General features: G+C 39.0%; 1 protein-coding gene across 2 annotated transcripts in view; it reads right to left on the bottom strand.

Moving 5' to 3' along the window:
• Nucleotides 1-22,692, bottom strand: part of LOC136114746 (large ribosomal subunit protein eL37) — a 354,179-nt gene that overhangs the window by 317,941 nt on the left and 13,546 nt on the right. For both annotated transcript variants that reach the window (XM_065860265.2, XM_071802170.1), the window contains exons 4-7: nt 17,487-17,622; nt 15,194-15,343; nt 13,381-13,487; nt 8,602-8,662 (exon numbers count right to left, since the gene is read on the bottom strand). In XM_065860265.2, coding sequence (XP_065716337.1) covers nt 8,602-8,662; nt 13,381-13,487; nt 15,194-15,343; nt 17,487-17,622 — 454 coding nt within the window. The remainder of the gene's footprint in view (nt 1-8,601; nt 8,663-13,380; nt 13,488-15,193; nt 15,344-17,486; nt 17,623-22,692) is intronic.

Below are 22,692 nucleotides of genomic sequence, written 5' to 3'. Positions count from 1 at the left end.
AAATGTTGATTCCTCTCAAAATCAGAAGCATATTAATTAAATGTAAAAAGAACTACCTTATGAGATCCCTTCTAGCCCAGAGCTGCTGAAATCATCATGAAATGGTCTGCATAACAGCTGTAAAAATGCTTTGTTTTCTTTCCTGTCTTTTAATAAACACATGCACTCACAGAAGCAAGAAATCAAATACAATGAAGGGAAAAACAACAAAAAAGCATTCAAGACTGAGGGTGGGCTTGCCACTAAAATTACTGTGGCAATTGAACTGCTTTTCCAAACCAGTACTAGTAGTCCCTGGATTTCTGTTCCAAACCTCTGACTTGTTCTTAAATCTGTGACTTGTGCCATAATAGCCACCAAACTGCTTTTTAGCATTGCCGAATACTGAAGCAGAAAAGGCTAAACACTTCAGCCTTTTTTGCACTCTGAATCAGTAATTTTGCTCTCTTCATTAAACATTGCAGTATCAACATCTCTCAGCCCACTATGTATGTACTCTTAGAAAGATTTCTTGTTACCTTCAAGTCTTCTTTATTTTGTGCTGGGCTAGAGATTCCTGAGGTTGTTCCTGTGTGCTTAGGCTTTTTTGCTTGTCTGGGTTGTGTAATGCTTAGTCTCGGACATCTGACCTTGGTCTCACTTTCTGTCCTTCTTTTCTGTGTTTGAGATCACAGCGATTGTGATAAAGGTCAAAATCCTACTGCTCCAACTGATTTTTCCATGATGGAAAAAATTATTCTCAAGCTCTTAGCAGTCTTTCCCTAGTTTCATTTCTTCTGAGCTATACCTCCCAGAAGCCCTCATCTACCAAGTCACTGACCTCAAAAAATCAGTGTTCACAAGAGGCATTCCCGATATTTTCCCATTTTCTCTTCTATGCTTTCTAAGGATCAGGAGCTTGAATTTCATAGTTACTCTCCCACAAGCGTTCACTTAAATCTTCCACCTAAGGTTCCTTTGGGAAAGGGTATTGAATAGCTATTCTCTCTATTCAGGTTATATAAATTCAGTTCCACAAGCATCTCTGATTCAGGATTTAGCCAAAAACTAGGCATGTAAATCCAATCATGCAGTCAAAAGCCCTGACTGGCCACCTGGACATTTAAGGTGCAAAGATATGAGGTCTTCTGCTACTAATATATATTTATACATATAACACGTATTTTGCATATATTAAACTAATATATTATGGCAACTAGAATTCTACTGTCACTTGTGTCAAGAGCTGCTGGTAAGGTGGCAGGAATAAGTAGCACAGTGTCCATTCTGTGCCAAATCACAGTCAGAGAATGTCCTGAGTTGGAAAGGACCCACAAGGATTGTCGAGTCCAACTCCTGACCCTGCACATGACAACCCCACAGTTCACCCCCTGTGTCTGAGGGCGTTTTCCAGTTTCTTCTTGAACACTGTCAGGCTTGGGGCCGTGACACCTCCCTGGGGAGCCTGTTCCAGTGCTCCAGCACCCTCTGGGGAAGAACCTTTTCCTAATGTCCAACCTAAACCTCCCCTGGCACATCTTCCTGCCATTACCTCAGGTTCTGTCATTGGTCACTAAAGAGAAGAGTTTGGTGCCTGCTTCTCTTCCTCCCCTTGTGAGGAAGCTGTAGCCGCCATGAGGTCTCCTCTTAGTCTCCTCCTGGCTGAACAAACCAAGTGACTTTAGCTGCTCCTCATGCAGCTTCCTCTCCAAACCCTTCGCCAACTTCATAGTCCTCTTCTGGACACTCTCCAGCAGCTTTATACCTTTTTTATCCTGTGGCACCCAGAACTCCACACAGTGCTCCAGGTGAGGTCACACCAGTGCAGAGTAGAGCGGGACAATCACCTTCCTTGCCTAGCTGGCAATGCTGTGCTTGGTGCTTCCCAATGGCATTCGCAAACAAAACATTCCCCCCCAGCAGATCCCTGGGCCAACCCCTCAGCAACCATCCCCTGAGTGCACATGGAGTCATCACTGAGTAATTAAACAACACAAAAAAAGGCTACAGCAACACAACTGCTCAAAGTTTACAGCATTTGCACAGAAGGGCCTAAATTCTGCATCGTCCCTGCCCTCAAATCATGATTGGTGGTTTCCCAGAAACACACCCTAATGCAAAGTCTGTCCCCATCCCAAATCCAGAAGTGCTTCCTGTACCAGGGTTCAGTTTTGAGTTCCATGTCTGGGGAACCCAGGTAAGAAAAAAGATTCTTCTAGATTATTTTTCAAATTTAAAATAGTACTTTCAGGCTTTTTACAGTAAACTGTCACTGTGTAAAAACCTTGAAGAATTCCTCAGAACAGAGATATGGATCTGAGTAAAGTTTTGCTATTGTTAAAGCACTTGGAGGAATAGACACCAAAAAAAAAGGTTCATTTTCCAGTTTCCTCAATAAAATACAATGCCATGATTTAGCACAGATAACAGAATACAAATAGCTTATTCCAGTCTGCTTCTGTCCCTTAGTGCAGCACAGTTCATTGTACCTGAGATAATGGTGCTCACTGACATGGCTGTGTTGTTACTAGGTAACCAGAGATAAAATGCAGGGTTTAATGATTTTTATTTAATGCATTTTTATGAGAAAGTACACTCTTTTTTCCTCCCTTGATATTATTTGAGGTGGAAATGCTGTTTACATAGGGAGATATATTTAGCCATCCTCAGCAATCCAAACAAGAAAATTATTCAAACTGGATATTCAAACACCCAGTCAATAAATATTTCTGAACATATTGACTATTGCCACTATCAAACACTCACATCGTCACAGTGGCTGAGATCTCAAACCGCTTTGCCAGGGACAAGTATTCAGTAGGTCTCACAGCAGAGAGTAACAATGCCAAGAAAACAGACACGAGCTTAGGGACATTTGGGGCTGTTATGGATGTTTATGTGCTTCTCCATGGCAGAGAGGAAGAGTCCAAACCTGTGCCATCCTTCACCTCTCCTGTGGTGTCATGACATCCACATCTGACAAGGTCACAACATGTTTTTTTTCCTGTGGCTTTGCATTGCCCCAGCTCTCTCCAAAAGAGAGGCGTCATCACCAAAACCCACCACTCCCAGTGGGGTTCTGGTCACAAGAGACTCTACAGGGAGATGCACATCTCAGGAAACATCCTAATACCACAGCCATTGCCCTGGCAGTCTAGGCACACATCCAGGAGACCTTCCTGTAACTCTGAGCTTCTATACCTTTCATTTCTCATCACACAATTCAATGGGGGCCTGACAGCAGTGCCACTTGCTGAATTCAGCAGACATGTCCTTCTTTCAACACAGACTGATGGAGAAGTCACCACATATATACGACCACACAAGCCATCAAGTTTCTTCATATGCCAAGCCTTTTCTCTGTACCTTTACAAGGGCTGATGGCTTGTATATAACTTGTGACTGCTGAGCTCCTTTTAGATCAGCCCATTTCCCAACTCTCCCATCTTTGCAATAGGAGCAGGAAAGTGTTTATAGAGCTGAAAATCAACTGAAAGCCTCCAGCTAAGTGTGTGCATGCATGAGGGCTCAGCTCCCAGCAAGACTACAGCTCTAACTGCATACTTAGCTCCTGCAAGTTCTGCAAGATGAAGTGAGAATCAGATGAACAGAGAACTTTTTAAAAATGCAGTGTTGTAGAAGAAGCAAAAAATGAATAAATTCCTGCATCATTTGCTTTCACATAGAGATAAAGCCAAACTAACTTATGCCGCCAATACTGGATTATTTAACATTTTTCTCTGCAAAGGTTACCATCCAAAAAACAGGAATCACGCAATTAATTTGAAAACTTCTTCTTGACCCTTACTACTGGTCATCTTTAATTTAAAGTAGAAATTCCACTGGACACAGCACAGCTGGATCTTTATAGACAGTTATCCATGCCTCAGCATACATCCTTACTATCATGAATTAAGGAAAGAAGCCAGAGAGTCGTGGTCAATGGGGCAGAGTCCAGTTGGAGGCCTATATCTAGTGGAGTGCCTCAAGGGTCAGTACTGGGACCAGTACTATTCAATATATTCATCAATGACTTGGATGAGGGAATAGAGTGCACTGTCAGCAAGTTTGCTGATGACACCAAACTGGGAGGAGTGGCTGACACACCAGAAGGCTGTGCTGCCATCCAGAGAGACCTGGACAGGCTGGAGAGTTGGGCAGGGAAAAATTTAATGAAATATAACAAGGGAAGGTGTACAGTCTTGCATCTGGTTAGGAACAACCCTAGGCTGGGGAATGACCTGAACCCCAGGTTCCAGTATAAGTTGGGAAACAACCTGTTAGAGAGCAGCGTAGGGGAAGCAGCGTAGGTCGAGAGAGGTTCTTCTTCCTCTCTACTCTGCCCTGGTGAGACCCCATCTGGAGTATTGTGTCCAGTTCTGGGCCCCTCAGTTCCAGAAGGACAGGGAACTGCTGGAGAGAGTCCAATGCAGAGCAACAAGGATGATCAAGGAAGTGGAGCATCTCCTTTATGAGGGAAGGCTGAGGGTGCTGGGTCTCTTTAGCTTGGAGAAGAGGAGACTGAGGGGTGATCTTATTAATGTTTACAAATATATAAAGGGTGAGTGTCAGGAGGATGGAGCCAGGCTCTTCTCGGTGACAACCAATGATAGGACAAGGGGTAATGGGTTCAAACTGGAACACAGGAGGTTCCACTTAAATTTGAGAAGAAACTTCTTCACAGTGAGGGTGACAGAGCACTGGAACAGGTTGCCCAGGGGGTTGTGGAGTCTCCTACTCTGGAGACATTCAAAACTGGCCTGGACACATTCCTGTGTAGCCTCATGTAGGTGTTCCTGCTCCAGCAGGGGGATTGGACTGGATGATCTTTTGAGGTCCCTTCCAATTCCTAACATTCTGATTCTGTGAATGTTATGAGGTTCCACCTCCTATCACTTATATAAACAAGAAAAAATGCATCTAACAGTCCAAAATATATCTGGAGGTCAGTAAACAGTTCTTCCATTTCATTAGAAGTTTAAAATCACTGTATTTTTGATCCTCAAAACAGTACTGAGCACCTAGGTCTGACCATTTGCCTAGTTAAAATAAACAAAGCTGATGGTCAGACTCTAATCTGAAATTTGTTCTAGGGGAATTTTAAAAATCGTTAACTCTCCACTGTGTGCCACAGATATAACTGGTAACAGTACAACTTTGACTTCACCATCCTTCAGAAGCCTCTCTATGTACAGCCAGCCTGGCTTCTCACTACACCGCAGAGGTTTTAAGCAAGCAATAGCTATCAGTTTGTGGATTTATGAGGTGTTTTGGGTTTTTTTCTTCACTCTTTTCTTCCACATCCACAAATGCTGGCTAGTTCTCCCACCTCTGAGTTGTTACAAATAGTATCTGTCCATATTTCAGCTAACAGAGGTGTAAAACGCTATACTGACTTAAACTAGAGAACAGCAGCTTTAATACATTAAAGAAGAAAGTGTCTTTTACTGTGTATGCATGTCACATTTCACAGCTCCTCAGGTTAACTTAGAAGGACAGGTTAACAAATGTAACTGATTCCCAGTGCACTTCCCACTTTCAACAAGTTCACAGATACCTTGAGATTGCATTTTCCGTAGTTTATATTCCCCTTGGTACAGATCTTACTATGTCAAGTGCCATTCCATATTTGTATCAATGATCAGAAACAAAAATAAATGTGAAGTAAGACTGTTGAAATAATAAATTCTAAGAATGAAGTGGCAGTACCAGACACAACAGGTAAAGAGGGTCCATTCAAACATACCTGCGTTTTGTTATGAAAAATGTTATCTGCAATCAAGAAATACCTGCCATGCTTACAAAATGCATGTTGGAAAATACCAATTACACTTTTCCTGAAGTACACTAGAAACAGATCAACAAGGTGTTAAGCAACTAAAGCTGTGGGACCCTTTGTATAATGATCAACTGAGTACAGGTATGCAAACAAGGAAGCAGCAGGACCAAACAGTATCTCTGCCTCACAGGTGACATTAGTGGTGGCAGTGTTACAATGTTGAAGACACTCCAGTTGGTCACATTTGTATAGTTTCAGAAAAAAACAGAGTAAGAAGGAGATGGACATAAAAAACATAGGAGAGCTGAGGAAAATGTTTTACAGTTAGAACCATTAAGACCTCAATCTGTTCCTCATATCAACAGCACTGAGAAGTCACTCAGTGGCATGGAAACATCAGCTTCAGAAGGGTTTTTAATCTAGCAGAAGAGAGTAAAAGCACTGGTTGGAACCCAGTGCCAAACTAATTACAGTAAAAAGACATATTTATACCAGTGAGGGTGGTTAACCACTGGAACAAGCACAAACAAAATGATGGGTTTTCCGTTTCTTGTTTTGTTCACATCAAAGCAGGATAACTTTCTGATTAAATTTATTTTCCAAAATTCAAGTTATACTCTGACAGAATGTACTTACTGAGCTTAACAGTGACATAAGTGAATAGTCTAGTACTTCATTAACAAATGAAGTTCTGTTCCTGAGAAAGAGATTGTTTCTAATGGATTGGATAAAACTAGATACATACAAATACACAGAAAAGTGAAATAAATAACCCATCAGAGTAGCTATGAGGCAGCCTAAGTCTGATTGTATAACAGGTACAAAGCTCCACATTCAAAATCAGGGTGGGAGTGCCAAACTGAGAACTACAATCCCACAAATCTCCATTAATCACTGCATGACTCTGAAGACAAGTCTGACCTGTAGCTAGCTAAATGGAAGGGATAGGGGATGGCTTCAAATCTCTACTTCTAAGACTATCCGCTTAAATTAAGTTAAATGGTCAGTGGGTAAAAACCAGAAATGGAGCTGGGAACAGATATCAGAATTCAGAAATCCCTGCTGCCTAGGGAGCATGCGAATTACTACCCTAAACAAATGTTTTTCTTCTCCCTGTAAGTGGGACTGAGAATTTCACCCTTCAGCCTTGAACAATGTTAACCAAGGAGTCAGGCAAAACTCTTTCCCGTTGCCTCAGTTGCCTAATGATTAGCTGCACGCTGACGATGCTCAGTACTGAGGATGTACTAGATGCCATATTGAGATATCTCCTTCCGATTCCCTGGGTTTGAACTGTTAAATCCAATCATAACATTCTGAATTCCACTTCGGAAGAAAGACACTTAAAAGTTAAGCTAATCAGGCATTGCATTTGGCTCAAAATATCTATTTGTCCTAGATCTCTGTTTATGCCTCTTCATCCATTAATTTGTCCATAAAAAAACTGGAATTGTAAAGTATTAGTACTGTGTCATCTTGCAAAAGCTTATAATTTTTTAAATGGTATTGAAAACACAAGACTCAAGGTGGATGCAGTTCACTGCAGATCTACTAAAGACTGTTTGGAATTATAGCAAGAAGGATGTCACATATTAATAACTGCTGCTCACTGACAAGAAAATTCTACCTTATCACACGTGGATACAAGAGCAGAAAGAGAGAATGAGACAGAATGTAGGTGGAAGGCTTTGATCTACTTAAATTCTCTAAATGCCAGACTGAACAAAGTATGAAGGGCAAGTGACTAGAAGGAAGAGGAATGCTGAAAGATTCTTTATTTCATTTTTAAATGGAAAAATATTTTAAACTTTTCGTGAAAACCAACAGTGAAAATTCATGTACTGTTGCTGCATTGTCACACTAAGTCATGTGATAAAATCTATGGTATTTTTTCCATAGTTCTGTAAAACACAAAGTAATAACTCAAGTTTCAAATATATTATCCAAGATGTTTATATAACCCGTAAATTTTCCAGATTAGATTTTACATTAAAATACAACCCCAAAACAAACAAAAAACAGAACTCTGAAGAAACACAAGAGTCTTCCATTTAGAATTTACTAGAAATAGTCTTGAAGAGTTTCTCTTCATCTTACTGTCAAACCATGTTTAGCTTTTATTAGGCATATAAAAAACCATATCAGACTGTGATGAAAAAGCTAATAGAGCAGTCTGTCCTTTAGATACTGCTATGCCTTAGCAGCTCTCCAGCCACCAATATCTTTCTAGTGTAGGCTGCTCCATGTTTTTAAACATTAGCATTCTAGACAACAAAGAAGAAAGACAAGAACATACAGAGAAACTTCTAGATCATCTAGTCCATCCTGTTTCTTAAGGCATAATCAAACGTCTGTATCTCATTCTGGATTGAAATTTACATAATTCATTACATTTTAGAGACTGCAATTGTGAGAGCTCCATGACTTGCTCAATATATGTTGTTACGCAGTTATCATTATCAGGAAGTTTTGCACACAGTATTACGCGAATCTTCTCAAGCACAGCCTAATAGTACCATTTCTTCTTTCATCCACATATTATTTTATTTAACAAATTTGAAGGCTGTTGCTGTGTTTCCCTTTCAAAGGCTGATCACAGAAAATGCAAAATCCTGGCCAGGATCAGATGCACAGTAATAAACTGAGGAACCATGGTCAACTAATCACTAAAACAGCATAGTGTTAGGAGCAGGCAAACCAAGGAGACAGGTTAGACCACTGTCCCCTGGGTGAAATCCCTTAAGGAGCCAAGGAAAGGAGAACTTCATCCCCAGAACACCATGCAAAACCAAGGGCTTTGTTGACTACAGGGGTATAGGGCTTAATACATTTCAGTTTCCTACCTCTACCACAGTTGTCTTGGCAGCTTTGCACATAGGTAGGTTGAAATTTCTTGCAGTTTTCCTGCAGAAGAAAATAAAATGAATACATATGAAAAGCTATAATAGTACACGGAAAGACCTTTCACATATAAACTACTGCAAGTATCTCTGTAATACAAACATCACAAAGCTTTTTCCCAAATAGTTAGAGGACTAATGAAAAAACAGGGGGGACAAAAAAAGTGTTGTGGAATTGTGTAAGATGCATATGAAATCAAATCACATTTCGCTATATTCGAAAATATTTCTTACAACTCTTTTGACTTTTAATCAGCACATTGTTTAATTGAAATTGGGTATGCTACTGATACCTTCATTTATTAGATCCAAGAGCAGCAGCAAGCTGGGTTTTGTACAATGTTATTTCCCATTGTACAATGTTATGTCCCATTATTTCACTGCACAAAGAATGAAATGAATCTCCACAGGGGGGCCAATACAGGGCCTAACAACCTCTCAGGTCCCACATATGCCTTCATAATTCAGACTAGGTCTTGGGATAGCATTTTGCACAGTAGCAAATTTAATCCAGTTCTCCTGATTAAAATGCTGTGCCGGTTTTGGCACTCAATGCAAGACTCTGGCATTCATCACAGGTATTCCCACACAGTATTACTGCAACAAGGAAAAAGGGCCTCTATGGAATAGAAGTAACATGTTACTTATAACTGTGCTGGGATCTGTATCAAGATCCTAGCAGGCACAAGGAAAATCAAGTGATCTGTGTCAGCCCCACTCAGTAATTTTTCAGAAAGTGAAAAACCGTGTGGCATAATCTTTAAGAAAAAAACATACGTATATTTTAGCGGGGTTCCAATGACAGCTTCTCAGTATTTTTCTCTTTTAAAAAGTAGAATTCTTGAAAATTTTTCATCAAAATGCATGAAACTAGGGTTCAAAACAAGTCAAAAACCTCCCTTCCATCCATTCCCTTTCCATAGGAGCATAGGTGTTCTGATCATCTTTATTTTCAAACGCCCTTTCACCCTCTTGTGCAAAGACCAGAACTAGCGCCATAGACACGTTGACCTCTGGGATGCTGCTGCCACCTCGTGGGTGTGAGAGAGGCAGGCTATTGAATGGTCAAATCCTGAGACTACCATGTAATTTCAACAGGATTTCTAGAGCAGACACCTACTCAATCAAACCCAAAGACACATATCTTGGGGAAATCTTGTTTTATTGGCAATGTTAGCAGCTGTGAAGCCTCTAACAGAGTCTACAGAAGGGATAATATATTTTGTCTGTGGCTCTCCTCTGTAGCTGTGTAAATGCAAAAGGATGGAAGAGGAGGAAATCGTCAAACAAACAAACAAACAAACAAAACCCCACACACAAAAAGGCCCACCTTTAATTTATATTCTTCTCTTAGCATATGAATACTATACTAGCTAGTAATGATTTACGGAAAACTATCCAAAAGTAGGCAGATTAGAAAGTGAGAAGAAATACAGAGTTATAAAAGCTGCATTAAAACAGCAGAGGAATAGTTACAGGGGGAGAAGGCAGATGTGGAAACAAAGAATTCAGTATTTCATACTAAGTGACTACTTTTCTGAGCCAAAGACTTTCTCAAGATCACAATGTCTGGTCTGCCAGTAAAAGAAACTGATATAAAATTATTTTTACATATGGAAAAGAGTTACAAGAAAATATTTCTATGTCAAACTAAGGAGAGATAAGGGGTTTGACTCTGACCCTATTTATAAAAGCTAATACAATTTAGAATGTTTTTGGGTCGGCAAAATTGCTTCAGAATCAGTAGTCTTTTACAAGTTCTAAAGAACACATCATCCAGAAGAAGAAATACAGAAACACTGTACTTATTTTCCAATACGGAAAAATGGTCAGGTTTGGGGGTTATGAAATCCAGAAACTAGTTAGCTAAGTTTGCCTTTTTATTTTAAGATAGCTTTCTGGACATCAGTGTCTACAAAGTCCATTGTTCCCACAACGGATTCCTAAGCTGACCCAAAGGCATGACAACAGCTTTTCTCCCAAAGAGAAAAGATAGCAAACAAGTTCAAAGCACACTACAAAGACAACAAACTATATCCACTGCATACCTAATGGTGCAGATATGAAGCGACACCTCAGATATGAGCTAAATTTACGTATTGCAGAACCACTTGAAGCATGAAGACATGATCTGATATGACTGTCTGTGACAGCAGGGGCCCTGACTTGGGTTATCCCTTCAACATCTTTTTTCCTTTGTCAAGAGTGTACTTCCTGCAGCACCAAACCACACCTCCGCTTGTAAAGTGGAAGTATGTCGGGCTTGAACAATTCCAAAGTAGAATGCTACCACACGAAAAGGGAGGAGAACCAAAGGAGATATTATAGAATATCCACAAAAGCAGTGGTACTCCCTGCTGTTGTCCCTACCAGCAAAGCTCCAAGGGAGCTTAAGACCTGGAGACACTCTGTTCTGCTATATAGAACTAGCACCAGTATCAGACTAATGAAGTGAAATGTCCATATACATATCCTCTCAGCTACCACAGGAATTAGGTGGGATTATTTCATTTTGTTTGATAGGGTCTTGGATTATTTGCCTTGGTAGTGGTGCACTATACTTAAGAATTACTATCTACTGTGCTAGACACAGATCTTGTTACGCAAAAGCTGTGGTGCAGAATAATCCATTCAGCATAAAGACACCTTGAAGGAAAGTAGCCACAGCATTTTGTGTGCAACAAAAGAGACAGAGGACACAGAGTATCACATAGAAAACCTTGTTTAAAAAATTGCTTTCTAAAGGAGCTAATGCCATTCTGGATCCCCAAGAAAACATTATAGCTTCATGTACGAGCATAGACAAAAAACCTCATGCTGGCTTGTGCTCCAAATGTGTCTACCTAAAGTATATCCTTTAGATTTAATAAAGCTTCTAACTTGAGTGTGATTATCAGTTTAGCAGATACTTACTCCATCCCTATTGTCCCCACAGATACCAGAGTCACGGGAAATACTATAATTAGTACCACACTGCTGTGAAAGCAGTGGCAGATGTGAGCAAACCGAGCCTATGTCTACGTAGGCATAACTCAACAAAAGCAGAAATCATATAATAAAAAAGGTATGGAAGGGTCCCATTGGCAGTGAATACATACTCAGTATGTAGCACAATGTCAAAAATACATTTTCCTTTTCATCCTGTAGATCACAGAAATATTGTTGTTATATTCTAATCTATTGCAATTTCCTCCTCTGTTTTCTCCCACAGGCTATGAGATGAGCCTGTGTTTCTCTGTTCTACACCATCAGGTAATGTGTCTCATCCCAAACCAGAATGGATCATTGCTTATTGTGAGCAAATTCTGTTAAACTAGCAATACCCTATATGGAATAAAACACTGGATGATGATGTTTCCATCTTTGATTAGTTACGCTTGAAATAAAGAGTCAAGACTTTTAGGTTTTCACTCTAGATGAAGTAGTATCTGGTATCAACTGTATTGTGTGAATGTGTGAGACACATGAAAACTTCTGAAAGGAACAGGAGGGAAAGAGAGTGGCATAAAGAGAGACAAGCAGGGCAGAAAGGAAGGGCAGGAAGGGAGAATGCAACCAGTCTGTTTCTATGGAGAGTGAAAATGTTTTTCAGAGGTAAGTAAGCATAGATATATACAGGATAAAAGCACAGACAGTAGAGGCTCAAGGTCAAACAAAGATAAACCCAAGGGGGAAGACTGTTTCCAGTATTCCATGTCCCAAAGACTAAGGACAGCAGTTTAGCAGCCATCAAATCCGTGTGCATACATACATGAAAGTTCAGTTTTCATACAGGAAACCATCTTGTCTTGCCAGTGGACAAGACAGGATGTCAAGATTTAGGTAAACTAAAAAAATATTTCTCAATTTTCAGGTAGTTTAGGATTATTATTATAAGAGATATAGATTAAAATCTATGTTAATACACGTGTATATATACCTATATACACCAAGGAAAACATTACTTTCTTGGTATAATTTTCTCTGCATATTTTTCAGCTACTTTTTCAACTCCTTGTTTTAATACATACAAAGACAGAATGCATGATTCAGCATCTTCTTGTAGTAAACTGAAACCGAATACCATAACACTTACCTTTCCATCTGATAGCCATAAAACAAACAAACAAATAAAAACCAGGCATTAAACATAAGCAAACCTCTCCTGCTTCAGTTCAGGACAAACCAGAGCACAAATAAATGACTTTATCACTAGTGCAATGTCCAAACTTTTCCTACAAAAGATGTTTAAATTCATATGATGCCTCCTCCTACATCACTGAGACCAAATCAACTTTAAACACAGTCTTCTGGGGACAGAATCAAGTTTTCCCATCACTGACTGGCTGGGAGACTGATTCAGCTCCCTTTTCTTCTGACATACATGAACCTGCATTGCTTGGGTCAGCCTTGAATTGCACAAGGCAAACCACCCAAACTAACATGAAAATTGAAATGAACAATGTCACTACATTTCTTTACAGTTATAATGACTTTGGTCTGCAATGTCTCATTTTTAACTGGTAATGTTTTATTTCACAGCTAGGTTTGAATTCTCAAAAGTCATTAGAAAAAGCAATTGTATTTTTGTTTTTATAGCAGTTATAATTTGACAGTAGGGAAAGGCAATATGAAACAAAGTGAAATCAGTAGAACATTACATTGCCATCACACAGGAGACAGGATTCTATTTTGTTATCTAAACCATTAAAGAATCTTTTTCTACTGATAAACAAGTCACACCTGAAAATAATGTTCCCTGCACGATCAGCCTTCCATGCCTTTACAAGAGCAAAATCCCCTGTAATCGACTGCTCCAGAATGAAGTGACGGCCAGCAAACTCTCGCACCTACAGAGGAAAGTACACCATTGAGGACACCATTTCTTCAAACACATCTCCCATGTAATATTTATTTTATGGGGTTAATTTTACAGACTATTATATTTTGACTTCTTTTTGTACTACATAAAGTTTTATCTGAAAAATTGTATCTCAACTGTATAATAACAGAGAAGCACAGAAAGACTGTAAACCCCACTTTTATCATAATGTCTCTTTTCAGTGAAACAGAACAAGAATCAGATGCATATGCCTGCTGCTCCATCTGCTGGCACATCTACGAGCTAACCAAAACTGAAGCGCTAGAGCAGAACCGTTGAAAAAATCATAATCACCACCCACCACCAGAAATGCCAAATCTAAAATGAAGTGGATTTGAGACAAAGCACTCATACCACATAATCTGAAAGGCTGAATTCCATTTGGTTTTCTCTGCATTTATGGTCAATATTTGTAATTATGTTGTGCCTGAAGCCAGAATATGTAACTGACAAATGGCTAGTATTTTAATCCTATACAGAAACATTAAACAGTATTTCTCTTAACAATGTGTAAGGTTAGAATATACAGGAATATTACTTGAGAGCTATTTAAAATTTCTGAGAGGGGGAAGACGTATCACAAAAGTGTATCAGAAGTCAGGTTTTCAGTCCTGTAAAAGGAGGTCTGAACTTTTACAGAACGACACTTGCATTCAAAATGGATTTGAAGAGTGCACTTGATCAAATCATCCTAGTCTTCTTATTATTATTAGCCCTCCAAAATACTGACGACAGACTCTTCCACCAATGTTAAAAGTAGAAGAATAATATTATCAAAACAATAAACTATTTAATAGAAAAAAGAGTCCTTCAAATGATATATATGCTAAAAAAAATTAAGGGGAAAAAAAGACTAAGTTAATGATGAGATACTGAAAATAGTCATGCACAAAATACACTAAAACCATGGGGTCTGGAAATCACCTTTACCTGAGAGGTATTCTTGACGTAGAATTTAATGTTGTTTGCAGCCTAATTGGAACAGACAGCATTAGCCCCATCCATTTTTTCAAGTACAGTTATGGCACTGAGAAATCTCTTTTCTTCATGAATTCTATGTTCAGTTGCAATACAGAGCCCTTGTTTCTCACTTGGAAGTCAGACTCTTTATTTCTTTGCAGTTTCAAATACTGAGACTAAATTGCACTTCAACTGTTAGCAAATGCATTTCCTGGAAGTTTGTGTCAACTGAGCTCTTCCCTGCTTAACAGGAAAGTGTCCCATTTCCTGTAATGCTATACCTCCATGAAGAGCTGCAGGGCTGCTCACTTCACACCACTGTACTTATGGAGCACCTGCCTCATTAATAGGAGATTGTTCTCAACCCTTACCACACACTGCAGTGGCCTGGTACAAGATTTTGTTTGAATACAGAGCAAGCCAGGTAAGAGAACTCCCAAGTGAAGAGTAACTCAGCAAGGCAGATTTTCACTTGGACCAGTTCTTGATGTTAAGTCACCCTAAGGCTGCAAAAATTTTTCCAACACATCACAGAAGAGAGATGGAAGCAGTAGGAGGAAAACTTATATGTCTGGTACCAGAGACATCCTGTTAATCCAATATACAAAGGTTAAACTTGTCCAGGAGATGCTTAAACTATAGTTTATCTTGGAAATATGTACTAAATTCAGTTTTCAAAGCAGAAAGCTTCTTAACAACAAATTGATGTCTTACCTCTCTCGGTTGGCTGGCAATGGCAATGGTGCCATCTTTGTTGTACTTAATAGGAGCACCTCCTTCCTGCACCAGTGTCCCGTAGCCGGTACTGGTGTAAAATGCTGGGATTCCTGCTCCTCCCGCTCTAATACGTTCAGCGAGTGTACCCTATGGGAAAACATTTAAGAACTAGTCATTTGAGAACAACAACTTTGATGAAAAGCTTGTACGAATTCATTTTTACATCCTGTCATTTGGAGCTTTTCCTTCTGAATTCAGTAGACCATCACATCTATTTCTTCCTCCCATTTTAGCTCTCCTTTGTGGGATTGGTACTGGATGTGGCAGGAAATGCTTCACACACCCCCATAAATTGCTCAAGAGCTCACCATCACACAACACCCTGCCAACTCCTGAGCCCCAGCATGTCGCTGTGTCTCCTTCTCCTTCAGCTTGTTTCCCAATCCATTACTCTGAAAAGAGTACAGAGTTCTTCTTCTCTTTCCCACCTAGCTACCTACGCTAGAAGGTTTTTCTTTTGTACCAGTCCTAGGCATTTATTTTTCATATGCCAACATCTTAGGAAAAACCTCATACCTCCCTCCAAGTTGAAATAGCCAGGCATAGCAGACTGAGAAAGGAATGAGTACAGTGATCTGCGTTAGCTGTGCAGATACCAGGAAGCTGACAGAACAACATTTCTACTCTGTTTGGCTACCCCATCTGCGCTCTGCTCTGTGTTCAGCTGTATCATGGATATTAACAGCTGAAGTCCTCATCAGTCTTCATTACAGATTTATGGCCAAAGACATCTCTGCCTACTTTTCACGAGTGTTCTTTCCCAAATGTTTTTGATATTTTTCTGGATTCAAAGCAAGACAAGACAGTCATGGTCAATTATCTAGCTTGACAGCAGGTTGCATTTTCCCCAGTTATCCTGCACAATGACTTCTGGTAGGTTTACAAAATGCTGGCAAGATGCAGATGTGAACCATGCAATGATACAAAGTCCCATATTCAAAGCAGTCTTAGCATTTAAAGATCTCACCATCATCTCTCCCAACTGTGTAACAAGGACACAACAGTCCCCCATTTTGCCTAAAGTCACACCAAACTCGAAGAGCATTTTCAAAAGGCTATTTTATCTTGACACAAATATTTCAAATCCCCACATCTCCTAGCAAGTCATTAATTCACCTTACTGTTTACCACTGCACACTGTAGACCCAGTATTTTCATGCTGGATCTACACAGCTTGCCTGTGCAGTCCACAAAGCCAATCACATGTTTAAGGAGTTCAAGGTCTCTTAGATGAATGCATTGAACATTAAGTAGGGAGAAAGAGCAAACAAATTTTGAGATTTGCAATTTTCAAAACATAAGTGACGAGTGCCTGGTTATTCCTATGTCAGCCGACTGGGTATAAAAGGAGCTTTTCCACCCACCTCAGTAATTCTAAGAGACATTCCCTAGAGATGGAGCCCAAGACTCTTATCTCCACAAAAACTTAAGACTGTTGCTTTTCCTTAAGAGCTGCCCAAAGCCCAAAGGTTATGTGTCACCCTTGGAAATGCCACACACTAATATGCTGTAGGCTTTAAAATTAGAGTACTAATTTCACAAAAATAGATCTCAATAGAATGTGACTGATACTCATGATTTTAGAATCTCATTGCATTCAGGCTATTTAGGTAGCTTGACAGTGCTAAACTAATTAAAACTATGGTGCTATAAAGTAAAGTTGTAAATATTGACTCATAATACAATGCAGACACTAATTTAGTTACGATTCAATGAACAAGCCCAAAACAGTTGTTTCACAATGAAACAAAATCTCCTATTTGACTGTCACCCAGCAGATGGCAGACACCACACACGCAACATCCCAAAAAGCACAACATAAGCTGCCACCAACACAGGAACTTGGCAACTCCCTGACCTCTTCCCCCTTATATGGGCCACAGTAATGAGCACACTTTGTGTGTTTTTCTACAATCTGGGAGGAACTACCAAAAATCAAATATTGTACAATAAAATATACATATGTATGCATGTACATACACATATGCTTGAAATGAACGTAACAAGTCATAAAAGGAATTCACACGATACAACCAGACAGTTTTTAGCAGACCAGTGGCAGCCTACAGCCCATGATCCTAAGATGGCAAGTGTCATCTGTCTTTACTGCACGTATGCACACAGGCAATACATTTGCTTCGCAAAATAATTTTACAAGAGCACTTAAGTATCATTCCACTCAGTATTTTAGATAAAAATAAATCACTAGTCTCCTAGAGACATTTCTTACCTGAGGTATAAGCTCAACTTCAAGCTCACCAGATAAAAACTGCCGTTCAAATTCAGCATTCTCTCCAACATACGATGACACCATGCGTTTTATCTGCTTAGTATGAAGCAGAAGACCAAGTCCAAAATTGTCAACACTGTGTAGAAAGACCCAGACAATATTCATCATTTATAACAGAGTTTTTGTTGTATTCAAAGCACTTGACAAACATTAATGACCTAAAAAGACAAAACAAAGTTATCTCCCCCCACTTCAGACATAAGGAATTGGAGATAAAAATAAAACCCCAGCTTTTAGGGGGGAAACATTATAATTACAATTAACATTTAAGACTCCGGTGCTCCAATCTCATCTCTTCCAAAACTTCTTTTTAAATACATTCCACATGTAACAGCTATAAATACCAACTTTGAAAGTGGTGTTATTTTACACACGTGACCCTTTAAAAAGCATTACTAATTTCTACAAAGTCACACATCACAACTTGGCTTTGAGTAAACACGGACTTATTTTTTTGTTTAAACTCTCACTCCCCAGGAAAAAGACAAATGATTGTTTAGCAGCTCAAGGAGAAGGGCACATTCACATTTATAGTGCTAGTTTGTATATAAGGTGAGAAAATAGTTGTATTTAAATCCTATTACAGCAAATAATGCAATTTCTTATTGAGAAATTGCCTACTCCAGCAAAAGACATTACACTGCAGTTGGCATTTTCTTGTGTGTGTCATAATATTGGCTTAAACTGAATGCCAAAGATAACATACAGCATTTTTCTTGTGTCAGTGCTTCTAAATTCTGATATCGTGAAGATATTACTCTCTATTAGTTTTTAGCATTTTTGCCATGTTTGTCACCCTGTATTGTGCACTGATGGGGCAAGAATCTATTTCAAGAGTCCCTGTGACAAAGAGGCTCTGAAAAAAAATGCTATTTCAATGAACATAATTAATAACATAATAATAAAAAATAAACATAACAATAACATAAGTTAAAATATAAAAATGGAAATAAACAGACATGATATAACGAAGACATATTTCTTTCATATTTCCAACATATCATGTAAGATGTTGGCAGAATGGTACACATGCACAAAGCTCCCCTACATTTATGTTGGTCTCTGCAACGCATTAGTGAAGAACTCAGACCTTCCACTCCCACTATGGGAAAGATGCCACAACCCAGAAGCACCTCACAAGAAGTGATGTATATCTGCACTAGTTGTCTCAATTCAGTATTACTTGATTATTGACACGATGGTTCAATATTTCGGGATAATATTGAAAAATACTAAAAGAATGCTTTAAGAAACCCAGCCTAGTACCCAGTAACTAACATGCACATGTGCTTACAATATATGCAACTTATTGAAAACACCACTCCTGACAGAGCTCCAAAAATGTTGTCTGTATTTTCTAATTCTATTAACTGCTTTAATGAAATATATCCCTTTCATACACAAATCTTACCCTTTTGGTGGTCTTGCACCACCATGTCTACAATATTGCTTTCTTCTCTAGGTACTGTTAGAAACTGTCTTTCCACTAATGACCAGATAGAGAAAGTAATGCAATAGACAGCTTTCCTTCTATTCTCACTGCTTATACCTTACCCTAATTATGGGTAAGTATATTGCCTAACCCTGGCTTTATAAGCTGTGGTGATGTGGGAAACAAAGAATGTAAAGGAGACACATGTAAGTAGTGCAATACAAATCTATATTTCTTATACAAAAAATAGTATCTTATCACAAAAGTTGAAAAAAACAAAAAATCAAGGTACGTTGCTGAGTAAGCCAAGAGGTCCACTTTATGTATTTTAATACTTCACCACTTCAGGATCCACATCAGACATCCCAGATGCAACCTCCTGGCATCCTTTCCAAAGGCCAGATTCAAAAAGTTTACTATTATACAGTATTCATTTTCAAATATAAAAGTGGTATCAATGAACACACTTTCACAGCAGCAGCACTACCCTCTTGCTCACCAGTGCTGACATCCCACAGCACATGCTGCAGTGCTGCATGTGAAGGGAGCAGAACCGACACCAGACCTTCGCCTCCCACCACAATACCCGCAATGGTTGCAAGGACAGACATGCAGTCAGAAAGACTTCTCAACTGCATGCATAATGAGGACTATTTTAAGGCTAGGACTATTTCAAGAAGATAGGCCATTTCTATGCATAATCAGGCATTTTGGAAACTACCTGAGGGGAAAGGAAACAAGCTTCACTCTTCTTGTACTCTGAATTTATTTTATGTTCTCTAGATGTAAAGAACTTGGCTTATTAGAAAAGCTGATTCCACTCTCCAACTCTGACCTATTAAAAAAAAATAAAAATCTAATTCTGATGCAACGTTAAAAGCGTTACAGTGCCAAAGCCTTGCAAATAAAATGTGTGCTGCCAGGAAACAGCCCAGATTTCTAACTCCCCACAGGAAAAAATCTAGTAGTTTGAAACTAAAAGAGCCGCGAATAGAGTAAAAGGAGGAGTCTCGTGGGCAATGAAACAGATTAAAAAACCAAAACAAAAGAAAAACAAACAGAAATTCCATGATTTCCTGTATAGGAAATTCACTCAAAGGAGGACAATCCCTCTCAAAACAAAACAATCAACCCCTGACCTCTCATTATAAAAGGTAGCAAGCAAACGTAACAGATTAACCAACATCTGATGGTAATTTAAGGGGTTTGCATAACTAGAGTACTGTGTAGCAAAAGTACAGAAGTTAAGCAAAACTGCACAGCACTTCATAGTGCAAGAACAGGCAGGGACAGCTTGGAACTGCTTACAAACCAGAGTTTGCTATTTGTGTGCATCAATCAGGTGGTTAATGCTGCTCCTACCATTGCAAAACTTGCAAGCTATCAAACAGAAATAGGCAGACACAAGATTTCTGCATGCGGACATCTGAGTGCACCTTCACATGCGACAGTGATGGCAACTGAGAGTCAACAGTAGATTTGTAATGGTTAAAGAAATTTCTGCCTCATTTCACTAAGATCTATAATCCTTCCTCCAACAGTCTCAGAGGGAGCTACTGGACTCCATTTTCATCACAGCATTTTGCATTTCATCCTGCAGGATCCCATACAAATACACCTGGTTACCTCATCTACTACAGGCAGGTATCTTCTCTCAAGTAAAACTTTGTAGTTACAAAGTTCCCTACATAAATTAGAAAGTTGCACAAATGTTGTTCTCTGTCATACTTACCCCAAGTTGTTCTTCTTGAATTTTCTCCTCACCTCAAAGGTATCCATTTTATACAGAAATAAAATTGCAGTAAGGATCAGTCACTGAGTACACACATCATTCCACCTTATTTCCCTAGCAAACTGAGAAATTTTACCTTCAGAAAGTCATGTACCAAGAGGTTCTGCCTGATAACACAAAATTACTTCAATTCCCAGCTGCATTTCATCTTCAGAGAAGCATTACAAAATCCAATTGCTCTTACTCATATGCTTATTTTAGATGTAAATTTCTTAAAAGAAATATAGCGCTATCCATCCTTTTTAAGGATGCAATCTGCATTCAGTTTTCCAGCTAAAATAACCTTTTTGCTTTCCATGCATATCAGTTTTCCTTTCCTTTCCCTCCCAAAACTCATTTTGAGCAATTCAGTCTATTTCCTATGTTTTTTTCATATACTTGAATGTCCTACGAAAACAACATTTCACATAGCAGTGAAAATGTTGTACTCATTCCTATTGTCCCTACCCTTTGCTCTTTACTTGATATCACTATCCCAGAACAAAAATAAAAAACAATTTCTCATTTAGGGAAATTTCCTTCAATATAACATTTCTTATGGTGATGGTTAGTTACTTGTTCTGCCTTTCCATATTTTGCTGCTTTCTTTGTTGATTTGGTCACAAAAGTTTCTTTGAACTTTTCAGCCTAATTCATGCTGAAAATATTACCCCTAAAATACCTGCCTTGCAGGCAATGCCCTTCCTATCAAATAGTAACCATTGAAAAAAAAAAAAAGATCCTTTACTATGGAAAAAATACATCCTCTATATCTATTTTAAAAGCTGTATTCCATCATTGAAAAGTTTGACTAAGGTGAGTGCAATAAAAATGTGTTGCCCTAGATAGGAAGGAAAAAGGCGTGGTGGAAGCTGATATAGCTGTTACACGTGCTGTTGGAAAAGCACGTAAGTGTTAGACATAAAATGTGTCCCTTTGCCCTCAAAATTAAGATCTCTAGACATTTCCCCATTCTGTATTAGGATGAAATATGAATCAACAGAATATATGAAATACTTATAGGAAAAGAGATCTAACCTGGTACTCAAGAACATATATTCCTTGGAATCCCACCAAGATCACAAGTCACTGGCTACGAAAGATTAACATATTTGAGTTTTGGAGAATTAAACATGTTGGACAAAGAGCAGTCAACATGATACCCTCCCTGACCTTTCTCTTCTCATAATTTGGGGATTGGAAGGATGGAAGGGTAACTCTATAACCCCCAAAGACTATGGATTGAGGAAAAAAAAGGATACAGTAGGAAACCTGGGGCAAGGCTCCACCTAAGGCAGAAACTAGCATTTCCTGCAACTTACCATTGCTGAGAAAAAGCCTATTTATTGTTGGTCCTACTCCTGCAGAACACTTCATACAAAAACAGTATTCTGCTTCTGGAAATGCATGAGCAGTCTCTCTAGGCATTTGGCAGGTCTGAGTGTTGCACAACTATGCATGAAACTTGATAAGAAACGGACCTGTTCCAGAGATAGAAATTTTCGTGGCAAGAGGCTGCAAGTGGGACGGGGAAATAATTTCCTCCACCATTCTTCACTTAAGAGGCTTCATCCTATCTGTTTTACTTTGTAATATCAGCTTTTCAGCCTTCAAAAGGATCTGCTCCAAGCTACATGCAACTACGTCTCCCAACGGGTCCATACTTCCTAGGGAAGTCCAGGTATGCTCCCCAACTTCAAGAAAAGTATCAATCACTACCTGTTTGGCATTTCTTAGTAAGAGAGCATTAAGCTTTCAGGCTTACAGGGGTGCCTGACCATAACATGAAACTTCACCAACGTCAAAAAAGGTATGGAGCTAAAGATACCGTCTGAGTTCTTAGTGATGTACATTCACAAGTCATCAAAAATAATCATAAAGTATAATCCTGGCAACACCATAAAGTGATCCTTTGTATCCATTGTGCAGAAAATTAGTAGATG

Source organism: Patagioenas fasciata, chromosome Z, assembly GCF_037038585.1.
Source record: "Patagioenas fasciata isolate bPatFas1 chromosome Z, bPatFas1.hap1, whole genome shotgun sequence".
Lineage (NCBI taxonomy): Eukaryota > Metazoa > Chordata > Aves > Columbiformes > Columbidae > Patagioenas > Patagioenas fasciata.
The sequence above is the reverse complement of the archived record's forward strand: the minus strand, read 5'-3'. Positions and strand labels throughout refer to the sequence as shown.